The sequence below is a fragment of the Aphis gossypii genome, chromosome 1 (assembly GCF_020184175.1).
Source record: "Aphis gossypii isolate Hap1 chromosome 1, ASM2018417v2, whole genome shotgun sequence".
NCBI classification, from domain to species: domain Eukaryota; kingdom Metazoa; phylum Arthropoda; class Insecta; order Hemiptera; family Aphididae; genus Aphis; species Aphis gossypii.
In genome coordinates this window covers 81437293-81451192 of record NC_065530.1, presented here as the reverse complement: position 1 = coordinate 81451192, position 13900 = coordinate 81437293, and the positions used below count along the sequence as shown (strand labels likewise).

At 24.0% G+C, this 13900-nt stretch overlaps 1 protein-coding gene across 1 annotated transcript; it reads left to right on the top strand.

The window, feature by feature from the left end:
• Positions 1 to 1856: 1856 nt before the first annotated feature.
• Positions 1857 to 13356, top strand: LOC114120626 (alpha-tocopherol transfer protein-like). Its single transcript, XM_050197637.1, has 6 exons — positions 1857 to 2302; positions 5453 to 5609; positions 8188 to 8443; positions 9904 to 10014; positions 12280 to 12385; positions 12459 to 13356. The coding sequence occupies exons 1-6, from the start codon at positions 2167 to 2169 to the stop codon at positions 12569 to 12571; spliced, it is 879 nt and encodes a 292-aa protein (XP_050053594.1). The 5' UTR covers positions 1857 to 2166; the 3' UTR covers positions 12572 to 13356.
• The last annotated feature ends 544 nt before the right edge of the window (positions 13357 to 13900 follow it).

The following is a 13900-nucleotide window of genomic DNA, read 5'->3' as shown; positions in this document are numbered from 1 at the left end:
AAAATACTAAAATCATATTTGTATCAATTGATTTCTGTTTTCCAAAAATCATATAAGTTATTAATAAAGATATTTTTAATAAAACTTGAAAGTTTGCATCTTATTAGTTTTTAAAACAATTTTGGTGGTATTGAGATTGGTCCATAATTAGATATCTATAGACTATAGCTCGATTATTTACTAGTTTTATATATTATAGGAGTCATAGTTGAACGATTTTCAAACTAGATGTGATAATCTACTATTTAAGATAAACAGAAGGATGTGTAAATTGGGATAAAAATTCCAAAAGTTTGGAAGTAAAACGTATGGTTAACAAACGAACAATATTAGGACACTAGAAACAATAGGTATGCTAAGCCACCATTTTGCGACTCATTTATCACATAAAATTTTATAGAACTACGAAATTGCCGCGTTCATTCTATCATTGATAAACGAGTCACAAAATGGCGGTTTAGCATACCCATATATTTAGTGCCTTAACAATATTAATAAAATGTATAAAATACATTATATTATGTGAAATAAATTCTAAAATACGTGCATCGAATTCATGTAGATTAACTAAATTGATTTTAAATCACTTACATTAATTATTTTGTTATAACTGCTAACTATTTTTTCATTGGTATTACCTACTTTTTGTTTGTTACATTCTTGTATTATCTAAAATTTGAAATATTTATATCTATATAGTATTATACTTTGCGGTCTGAACGTGTATAACATGAGTCATTGTAAGTTCATATTTAACAAAAAAATTCTTAAAATAAGTCATTAAAGTCCCTGTCAGTGTTCTATATGACTACAACAAATTGCATAATAACTACGCGCGTGGTGCGTGATATTGAAAAAGTAGATAAGGACTCAATACTTAAGTATTTTAGTATTGAAAAATACATACTGTGCGGTGAGTAGGTTTATATAGTATTCATATATTAAAGTTAATCTTGAAAAATGTATTAGGTATAATAAATAAAAATATACATATAAGTGTCGAGTTCCTACTATAATAGGTAATTTTGAATTAGGTACAATAAAATAACTAAAACAATCACAATTTTTTCGTTTAATTATCCAGTTTTGTCAACATTTTAATAATTGTAAATGGTTATAAAAAAAAATTGAGCATTTGTAACTTAAATTATCATAAATGCAACTCGTGATTAACTTTGTACTGCATTTTCGAGGTTTTTGGTAGAGGATAATATTTATATTTTATATGTGAAAATAAAATAATATACGTGTATATTATAAAATTATAAATGTTAATAATAAATAGGTCAAAAAGAGCCAAAATATTTTAATAATTATAGGTAGTATGTCTAAAAAAGTATTATACTCGATGAAAATTTGAAAATTTGAAATATTCGTGATAATGTTTTTTTTTTTTAGTTTTTTTTTGAATACCTATAAAGAAAGTACGCTAAATTGTTCATTTTATACCCCAAAGTATCAAATATAGACACAATTTATTTACGGATACCACCTGGAAATTAAAGGTAGAATTTTTTTAATTATATAGAGTTTCAAATACATACTATATATAATATATATATATATAAAAAAAATAATATAAACAACATTGTTTAACGATGTGTTCAGAATCTTAAAAAATATATTAAAAAAATCAACGCGACACTATTAATAAAAAATATACTCATTCGATAAAAGAGGTAAGTACTTTTCGATATTTTTATGTACGCAAGTACGTTATACGTATTGAATGAGATCCATTGTCTCTTGCTCATATTATCACGGCGGCGTCCATGTTGACCTTGCCCTTCTCCAAGTTGGTATATAGTATATATATACAATATATTATTATATTACAATAATACGTATATCTGCCGATAAACTGGTTAAAGATTGACTCGCAGACTGACTTGGTCGTTCGTCAGACTAGGATGCGATTCACAAAACGATAATAATTTATATTTTATTATACCGGACACGATTTTCAATAACATCGCGGACGGTTTTGAATGCGGTTCATATACAATCAGAAAATTTAGCGTTTGACACATGCCAATTTTATGCGTACAACTGCAAATAACTAAAAATTTGTTGTATTTTATTTCGTGACTATCGGTTAAAATAGCTACCTTCTATATTTTATATAGTGTGACTTTAGTCTATAATACGTATTGTTAACTCATCGACATGGCGTATTCCCCGTTGACGCCGTTCAGTGAATACCTGCAAGTAGAGCAGAGCAAATATCCGGAGCTCACGTTAGACGAAATCCAGAAGTTAAAGGAGAGCTTAGAGGACGATCAGACTTTGCCACCTATATCGGGTTAGTACCTACTACTTATATATCTAATAAACAGAGTGATTTACCAGCATCAGGGAGTTCACCTCCCTCATATTTTTTATTTAGTAAAAAATCTACTCAAATGTTGAATTTCGGAAATTTAAGTATACATACTTGTGGGCAGTGCTACTGCCAGGTTATTGGGAAGTAGGGGAGAGCTATAAAATTCATTAATAAAAGAGGGTAGATTTCACAAGGAATCATAATTTCTTTGGTCAAATGTTCGTCTAATATTTCTGGGGGGGATGATTTTAAAACTGTAATCTCTTCTGGTTAAGACTAGGTACTAATAGGTTATACTTATACATATACAGGAGCTAAATTTTTAAATACTTAAATCTTAACGCAATTTAAGAAGTGCGGTGTGGTCTATGTAAGCTTTTTTTGCCAAATGTTGACCATCTACTTTTACTGTAAATTTTCAAATTTTTTTATAATATGGGGGTGGGTGAGAGCCGCTTGTTGAATCATCGCATAGTGTATAGTCCGTATATAGTCGTATTATAGATATACTCAGTTTATACAATTGAGTTAATTTTTTTCTTTACTTTAGCTGATTGGGCTTTTAATGGAGATTCTAGGGTAAAAATGATTTTTTTGGGGTTTTCTTACACTTTTATTTTGACTTTTGAGCAAGAAGCCAGAGATAACGTACATTTTGAAAAGTGTAAAAAAAGCGATACAAAAAATTATTAATACCGTTCTCTTGTTTGCGAATCACGATCTATAATTATTATGCATAATATGATAAATTACTTTTAACAAACAACATCTCATAATCCCGTCCTGCATAATAAATCGAATAAAATATCAGTTAAACCAAGCTAATAAATATATTACAAAACCGTACATAGAAATTCTATTTATAACTATCACTAGTCAAATGATAGCCGTTACTAAGTACTATCATGGCTATGAATTTAATGTATGTATATGTATTTTATTACTTCGTATGAGATAATAAATTTGGACAAAACTATTTTATAGTTCAGTTTCTTTAAATATTTGAGGTTTTAAACATATCACTGAGTGCTCATTTGTTCTAATATATTCTTATTTATGTATATTTATGTAGTTATGCCTTTTATATTGTATTTCAGAATAACCTATTTTTTTTTTTTTTTTTTTATAGTAATTTAATTTTTGTAGTTTTATTTCCGAAAAAAAATATTATTTTTAAATCGTTATTACTGATAGTGTTTGCGGTTGATGAATAACAACGCCGATAAATAATACCTAGTACATACTCATATCTAGTTAGGTATAACTAATTTGTATTGCAGTTATTTTTTTAGACTAAATAGTAAATATTATGGGAAAATCGGCTATAAATAATAACTACCTAATAAGAATAACATAAAAAGTAAATCTGTTATTTTAACAAATTGTATTTATTATTATTTGTTATTTTGTTTAAAAATAATAATTTTGTATATCTTAGTATTTTTGAACAAAATACACGGGCAACTTTTAGCGTATATAACTGCATGCATATATTTTAGTAGTATCTATTAATTAAGTAATCACATAAATCTTATAATAATAACTATTTAATAAACATTTTAATAACGTTGTTTACCACTTCAATATTATAGTGGAACTTTGTTCAATCATTATACTCAAAAAAAAATAAATTATTAAATAAATGAAAATTTTTTATCGTTATTGAAAATTTCCGTGATGCTAAAAATAGAATTTTATAAATCGGCGCACTCATTCGATAACGTATGGGAAATTCATTAGCTCGCGTATCAGTTTGATTTTGACCACCGAGTGAAGTGGTTCATGTTTCATACTTGGAAAAATTGTATGCACAATTGAATCATCTACATCTGGTATACAAAAACGAGAATTTATTACAGTACCTTAATTTACTTTATTTTGTATTAATAAGATACATACACGTCATGTGTGTATACAATGTACGAAAATTAAAAATAATTTTTTTTGGGTTTTTTTTTCATAGGTATATAAAGATTTTAAAATAAAATTTTTTCCACACATCCCATTAACTGTCTACTTGATTATTTAGTCAGATTATATATTATTATAGTCCGGTGCCTGGCGATTAATCAAAATTCCACTATAATTTTTTTATAAACCTACCTATACGTATAAATAATTTTGAATGTATTCAATTTAGTTTTTATTTACAGCCTTTTTTATTGAATTTTTTACTCTAGATTTAAGTATGTTTAATAGAGATCGACAGTTATACAAGGTTGTTCATTACACCTAGCACAGTTTGTCTTATAAATATACGTAATTAAGTAAATGTAAATCTATTTTTTGTTCTCATTTTTTGTATAAATATCATTTTTACATATATTTACATATAATAACAGTATAAGAGTAAATACAGCGATAAAAAATCTTTTATACATTAAGTTCAATTAATGTCATCTTTTCAGAGATATTTTAATTTTATTAATTTTATTTCACCTGTAACGGTTATCCACCTAAATTAATGACGATCTATTTAACATGTAGCTATAAAGAATACATTCACTTTTTTGTTTTTACTTAATTTCAAAATTTTGAATAATTAGGTTTTTTAAAATTAGTTTTATTGTAAATATTTTTATTTTGTTTTATGTTTTTAAATTATATACTGAAACATATTTTAAATTATATTTTCGGATTTTTATGTATTTATAATCATCGAATGGGAATATTATTAAATATTATATCAATATTATTTAAAGTAGGTAAATAAATATTTCGAAGATACTTAAATCGGATAATGAATTAAAATTAATGGTATTTAAATTTTGGAAAATTTATTTAAATGTATTTTATTATAACTTCCAAATTAACAATCATGATAATTTATACTATATATTACAGTTTAATCAATATATTCATTTAATATTTATAGCTGTTAAATAGGATTGTGATTAAATTTTTTTTTTTTTTTTTTTATTTAAATAAAATCAATACATTCAATTAAACAATTCACAAAAATTAATAATAGTAACATATCAAAATTAAATTATCCCTTCAAGCAAATGTTTGTGGTGGGATAATTGAGTTATTATAAAAATTACATAATATTACAGTTTATCATAATACATGTTAAAATTTTGTATTTAGATTTAGTATATTTATTAATAACAGATGTTTTTTTTTCAGACAAAAAATATTTAGCATTCCTACATAGCTGTAATTTCGATATAGAATTAGCCAAAAAGACTATTAAGAAATGTTACCAGTTTCATTTTAGAATTCCACAAGTGTTTTGTGAATTGGATCCTTTAGACGATGATATGGAATTAAATTATAATTGCTTGTAAGTAATTCAACTACGATTATTTTAATTTTTTTTTGTTTTTTGTGTTAATATTTTAATATTGTTCAGAATCGAACATTCAAATGACAAACATATTATTATTATTTTAAATTAACCATAGTAGAGTAAAGAATATTGGTCAACTCAAGGTCATATTTATAGGAAACAACTAAAAATTCATGGTTTCACGTCATTTGGCCCGGTAAATTATACTCGGCGACAAATGATCCGGTACTAAAATGTCTTGTTCCTAAAATATTTAGCTACATTATAAGGAAATTACTTTATAGTTATGTTTGATTCATCTTTAAATTGTAAGTTCGACATATTATTTATAATGGTGTAAAAATGTAGTTTTTGGTAATAATTAATCAACAAATCGTAAAAATTAAAAACAACAAAGTGTTTTATACAATATGTTATTAATATTATTTACATAGATATTTAAAAAGTTTTTATTTTTATTTTTGAGATTTCAAATACATTATTTAATATAAAGTCAATAGTCAATAATATTTTTATTACATAGGAAAAAAATGAATTTTTATGATTTAGAATTTCGATAGTACACACTATACAATGTATATATTTTTAAAATTTTAAAATTTATTTTAACCTAATTTTTAATTTTGATTATACGCTAGAATTTTAATTATAAATATCTTCATTATTATTAAGTAAGATAAAGAATATATTTTTTTTTTATATAAAGTTACTAATATTTTTTTACATCCTTAAATTGACACAAAAAGTGCTGCTACAGTAAATTTCACAATAGATAATTTTCTTATAATAGATTACCTGTACATATTGGCCTTGAGCCTCGAAAAGATTACTTACTTGCTATATACTGGAGAGTCATGAGTGTAAAATTTAAAGTTCAAATCAAGAAGTATACAGCAATGGTACTGTGTATAAGTATTTAGTATAATTAAGTGTTTAGTACTGTCAGCTTAATGCCAGATACTTTAAAAAAAGAAATCATCGATAAAAATAAAAATGTACCTGGTGATAAGTTTTTAACAAATCATTTTTGTGTATCTTAAATAAGTACACTTATTTATTTTTAATAACGTTTATTTGAAAAGATTTGTGTTTAGTCGATACCGAAAATTATGTTAATGTGTATAATGCAGCGTAGTAGGTATTAAATTTAAAAAGTTGTATTTAGTTTTGAACATTTTTTTAGTAATATAGTTTTTTTTATAAAATAACTTAACTATGTGTGTGTGTTTGTTTGTTCATTTAACGTCTTTTTGCGTTTCAGAATAATGCATAAGTACTATTACTACATATTGTATTAAGTTGAAAACCTCGATGCTAATTATTAATCACAGAAGAGAATAGGTAAATTATTAAAAAAAAAAAATACCATAATGTTATTATTAAATTCTTATAATAACGATAAATAAATGCTCTAACAGAGTTATTTCTTATGTTAGATAGATGCTCATTTTTTCTATTTAAGTTTTGCGTATTTAACGAAAATTGTATTTATTTAATTTTAAATATTTAGATCAAACACACATATTATTGAATTTCATCCATATAAACAATAATTATGCAAATACAAAAAATTTAAATTACGTTGGTGATAATATGATAATATTTAGTAAAAAAATAAAATGTTAATTTTTAAGTATTACAAATTTGTCAAAGTAATGTTTATGTAAATAAAATTACCTTGTATATTATTATAATGCATAATTTTGTTTTGAAAAAATGAATCAAATAAATTTCGCTATAATAGAATAATAATTATTATAGATTGAAATTATAAATATAAATATTTCGAACAAAGAATAACGATTTTAGTTTTTTTGGTCGCAATTTAAAAATGTTAGTCGTGTATATACTTGAGAAATTTAATGTATAATTATGTATTATTATGTTTTATATACATAATGATATATTTTATAATACAATATTTTTGGCATAAATTAATCTAACTTCATGTACGATGTACCTATCTTAATAAATTACTTTGATGGCAATATAAATATATCATAAAATATACTTAAGCAGACAGACCGCCTTTGATCAGGATCGTTTTTCGTACATAGTGATTTATCATTGAATTCAAATGCTACACGTACGTAACAGTGACTTAGTCTCTAATGACCAGGTTTACTTAACATCTATACACAGTACATAATACAGTACAGCTCCAGTACAGTTAAGTGCAGTGGTAACGAGTTGATATAAACGTCTTATGTAGTTATATATTACTTAAAAGGCTTGCACTATTCTAAGGTTTGAGAATTTTCAGGTACCCCAAAGGTTTATAGAATTTATTTAGGACCATAATATTACGTTGTAGATGTCTCGATAAGAAATATCTAGTGTTTTCATGCCAAACATTTTTTATTTGACGAGATTCGATTTATACACATTTAATAATAATAATAAAATATTTATTGAATTGAAAGAAATGTACAAATAATTTTGAATAAACTATAATATAAATGATTGTTTTCGAAAGGCTATTCTTGTGGAGGAGACAACAGTTCTTGTTTATTCTGAGATATTATACAAATTTAAGATAATTTTGTTGTACCTATCTTTTTGATTTGTATAGGAGCATTTGTCAAATGCCGACTGCCAACACTAACAAAAATGATCGAGTTCTATTTATGATGTTTCAAGATACTAATCACGAAATGTTCGAATATTTGCCACTTTTCAAATACCTCACTATGTGGATGAACTACACGCTATTGAAGTACGGTACGTGCGACGGAATGGTTATCGTAATAGATTCCAAGGGGTTAAATTGGCGGCACATCGTAAAAATACCCATTGGAGTTGCTAGTAAAATGTTAAAATTCTTGGAAGTAAGTTGATGTTTGAATTATAGTTTCTATAATAATAATGGCAATAATATATACTTAATATAATATTCAATATTATATTAAAACGTACCTTAAAACCCTTATTATCTATAGCTTGAATTAAGATCTATATGGGCTCGGATGTGGAACCACATCAATAGAAATAAATATACAGTCCGTCTTATATTTTGTTATAAAATTGGTAATACTGTCAATATTGATATAGGTGCATATAATTTTATTGTTAAGAAATAATTTCAGTATTAATGGTAATACATACTATACATTACTATTGATTAATAAATTACACATACTATGTAAATTACTTCGTTATTATAGCTTTCATGCGTAAAAATAACGTGTTCTAATGACAAAGACAGGAAAATTACTAAATTTAAAATTATTTTATTAAAACGCCACTAATATACAATTTTATTTAATTATTAATAAAAACATTAAATAAGTAAATTGTATTTTTATAATTATTATAATTTATAATTAACTCAATTTAAATAATACTGAATTAATAAAAAATTTTAAAATTTAAAATTGCTAGGAATAACGAATACACTAATTGAATTTTATATTAAATATGTACAAATAAAAAACAAAAAAACATACTCAAAAATGAATAACTCTAGAAATTTTTTATGAAATAATTTTCAAATATTTTGTCTATTTTGCATTATTATGAGCTTCTAAAGTTTAAATTTTGACAAATGAATATTCACGAATTATAGGTAAAATAGGCAGCAATTTCTCAATAAACGATTTTAGTTTTTTTGTTGATGTTTTTATTTAAAAATATTATTTATTTGGACTTGAACTTGTAGGTATATTTTAATATACGCATTACACAATGACATTTTTAAAATATATAAATCAATTTTAAGTTGTTGCTTATGTTTTTATCATGAACTTAAATTGATCAGAATTAAATAACTATCATAATTTTTTTTATAGTTTATCTTAAAGTATACAAAAGTACAAGTCTCCAATGACACGTGCCTCTTCCCCCTATCAACCTTTAAAGTAGGACTCTGAATTATGTATTTATTTAAATACTATATCGTGTATTTGTTACATGCATACATGCATTTATTTGGCCCACAACGCCCTTAAATGTTTAGGTATAATATTATAGCGATGACCACACGTGCAATGTAATCTAACTTGTTTCTAAATAAATAATGTATAATAACGTTACTTGTTGACATTGAAAAATAATATTAATTAATCATTAAAAAATGTACTCGGATTAATAATAAAACTATATCGTGCATGATTCCTATTTTAATAAGATCATAATATTATATCAATACATAGAATTATAAATTAGGCACCGTTTGCATTGTAAAATATACAATAAAATAACTGATTGGACTTAAAAATACTACAGTATTTAGTATAAGTTACTATAAAAGAAAGATGTATGCAAATAAATACACTTGTAATATTTTTAGGTTGGTCTACCAATTCGTTTAAAAGCTGTACATGTTTTGAATGCTGGATCAGCTACGCAAATGATAATGAAGATGGTTACACGATTCGCTAACCAAGAGTTAATAGAAAAGGTAAAATACATTTTTAATATACAATAGAGGAAGGTATGCATCATAGTTTTATGAACCATGTTGTACACAAACAATGAACATTAGAAAACCTTTTAATTGTTTTTTCTACTTTATTTTAATAATATTATAACAATTTAATATGACTATCTAATGTGTTTAATAGCATGCCTTGGTTTTAAGAAATAATATCTAAAATCCATGATATCTTGAACGTAGAATTGTAACTAATTATATGAGGAATATCTAATCACTAACTACTAAGTTAACATACGAAAATAGCGTTGTAATTTATAAGTAGGTATAGGTATGAGCTAGCCAGAGATGTCTCTGCATGAGAAAATGTCATTTATCCCCTTTCCGTGGTCTTTTTTTTTATAGATTAAGTTATAGTTAAGTTTTATTTTGTGTATTCGAGTTTAATATTGAAATTTAAAAACAATTTTGAATTATAAATATTAAATTGTAATGTAAGCATTAAACAAATTAAACATTTTGTTATAAATAATTATTATGTTTATAAATTATAATTTCGAATGTTTTAATTCACTTATTTTTAAAATAGGAAATATTCAACATTTTCTTCACAATACGAAGGGCCCAGGGATGAATTTTAGACAGTTATATTATTTGACAGCATCATGATATAAATCATCTAGATGTGAATGCAATCATAATTTTATAATTATAATTAAACACTTATCATGCTTAAGTAGGTAAATTATATATACAGAAAAACCACTATTTCATATTTGGCGCGTTGTCCAGTGACCTGATTGCCTTATACTGTGAACATGATCGCAGCAATCATTAATTATATATTTATAAAATTATTCAGTCAAAAAAACTGTATTAAATAATACTATATTATGATGTTGGATAATAATCTCTATCATATTATTCTGGATGATTCTATTGGTTTTCAATATAATAATTATCTCGAAAAGTATATTAAGGTTTTTGAAAATATGTTTTTATTTAAATTTGAAGTCATTACAACACAATTTTTTTTTAAAAGAAATTATATAAATTTTTTTTTAATTTATAATCGTTATTTTTTTATTTTTTATAATTTTTTTGAGTAACAATATTTATTTTTAATTTAATATCCTAAAGCAGAACATGTTTTTGGTTTATACAATTTAAATATTGAACGAGTAGCTAGTAAAGTCAGACTTTCTTCTCAAGTTATTTTCAATGCCATTACACTTTTAATAAATTTAGTTATCATACTTAAGTACATAAAAAAGATTTTTGATACTTATAAATCACTCAACTCATCCGAATTCAAGTTTTTACTTATATGATGAGTTGCAACTTTTATATTTTATGTTATTTTTAAATGCATATTAAATTGATTTTGTTGCAATAAACTATTATTATAAGTAATAAATATAACGACATTAAAATATATATATATTTTAAGTTTAGACGAGCAAAATATAGGATCATTATTTTGCAAGACTACCCTTGTATTGCATTACACTTCAACTAAACTTAATGTTCATGGGTTTTAGATAATTTTATTGTTAGGGCTGAAATATATAATCATGACATATAAATTAATTATTAAAAAATAAAAATTATCTATTATTTTCGTTATTTTAGATTCTGAATGAAGCGATGAATATATTAATTTTACAATGTGTTTTTTTAAATTTTAAAATTTTTATTGTTGTATTTGCCATCAACTTTTGAGACAATAAAAATGCTTTAATATTCGACTATGGGAGTGATCTTTGATAGAAAATTGAATCTAATCGGTTATTAACTGTTTAATATGAAAACAGGTAGCCTGGTAAATTTTTGACAAAGTGTTTTTATTATAATTTTCTAAACTTGGCATAAATTTCAATATATTTTGATTATTTTTAAGCTATTTATCAGCAATAAAATTTTTTTATTTTTTTTTTAACTGTAAATAATCTCCTTTCAGTATCGTTTTTCAAATACAATAATAGGTATATCATTAAATTCAAATTTAATATATTCATTGTATTAGTCTTTACTTGACTCTTACTAACTGTATAGTAGAATGTTACTCATTTACCCACATTGTTTATATTGAATTTACACAAAAATTTCAGTTTATTGTGATTTCATATAGGTAAATTGAATATGTGTAAATATAATAAGTACCTGGAATATTTAAAAAATATTATTTTTACACACACTGATTGAATTGTTTATTTTATATTGTTAAAACATTATAATACTGATAGCGGTTTATCTAGTTAATTAATACAACTTTGTTTGATTATATTCTAGATAAAACTTCATCCATCCGGTTCAAATGATATTTTCAATTATATATCGAGAAATGAATTGCCAGAAGAAGTAGGAGGATATGGAAAATCACATACTTTCTTCAATGGTAAGAATCAGCTTTCATGCACTCAACAATTTTAAAGTTAAAAAACTAATATTATTATTATTTTATTTATTAGATGAACTTTACAATGACTTGATAGATATGCGTGATGTTTTTCTTGAGCAAAATGAAGTACTAGGTAACCAAATGAAGTATGTGAATCAACAGCTTGATCAAAATGATGATTAAATTATCAATATGATATTTTAAGAAAAACATTTTTTTACGAAATACATGTTAGTGCAATAGATCAAATAATTTTAAATATTACAATAATACGAAATATGTTATCTAGTGAAATTGTTTTATACTGAATTGTAGGTTGTGATAATTATTTTTAGACTATCGTATTTTTTTTTTGATAGGCAACTTAATATAGTTTAAAGTTAATTGGGTATACAAATTACAATAATTTAATTAAAGAGTCGTGTTTGTAGTAACTAGTAAGATTGTATACTTACAAGCATACAACGTTGTTGATTAATGATTTAGGTGATATTTTTAATTATCATTTTGTAGCTCAAGAATTTTTTTAAGTCTTTTTTTACTTAGATATACTTAAAATATTTTTAAAAAATATATTGTATTTTAGTTAAAACTTCCTTATCAGCTGGCTCCTTATGAAACAGCGTTTTAAAAACAGGTATGATGAGTGAGACACACTATTGATTCGAATCTATTAAATTTCAGCAGATAGGTACACATCTTTTATTAGTTTAATCATAAGGACAAATTTAAGTATTATAATATTCAAAGCCGCTAGCGTGAACTAAATTTTTATATTTGATTGCCTACATCAAAATTATTATCAACATAATTCGTGTATTTAAAAGATTGTATAGTATATAATATATATATTAAGCATAAAAAAATATAAGTTTATATTAAGGTCTATAGCTCATGATAATATTATGGTTATAATATATAAGTGATAATATAATTAATAATTATTAAAAACGTTATATAATTATTTATCCAGTTGTGTTATCTTTATCAAAAAAATCAACAAAAGTTCAACATAATATTATGTAAAAGCATAACTTTACACTTCTTACAAATTACCTAAGGATTCAAGAGTACCATCGTTACACATTAATTAATATCATTTTAACTATTACGCTACTAGACTACATTAGTTGGATCTGAAGGTCTGATTTGTTAGGCTAATAGAAAATAGTTGACAGACTCACAGATATATATATAACATATGTATGTGTTGTGCGAAACACGATATAGGTATAGGACACTATAGGTGCTATGGACAGTATAATCATTAGTTATTTAGTCATTACAAAAGGAATAATTGATTTATTACTGTTTATTGTTTTTATATAAATTATATAACTTTTAGAATAGTCGTTCTTAAATACAATAATTTCAAACTTTTTCATTTCAAAATTTTTTGTATTTTGATTCATAGTTAGAAACGTTTTAATACCATTTTTAATTTGTAAAAATATAAATGTAATGTGTATAGTACTTGTATATTTTAGAATTAAAAAATTACCACTCGATAAT

Bases quoted from the DNA above. Each gene is read 5' to 3' on its own strand.
- LOC114120626 (XM_050197637.1), top strand. From the start codon at position 2,167: ATGGCGTATTCCCCGTTGACGCCGTTCAGTGAATACCTGCAAGTAGAG. The intron at 5,610-8,187 runs GTAAGTAATTCA...TGATTTGTATAG, and splicing joins GAATTAAATTATAATTGCTT to GAGCATTTGTCAAATGCCGA. The intron at 8,444-9,903 runs GTAAGTTGATGT...TAATATTTTTAG, and splicing joins AAATGTTAAAATTCTTGGAA to GTTGGTCTACCAATTCGTTT.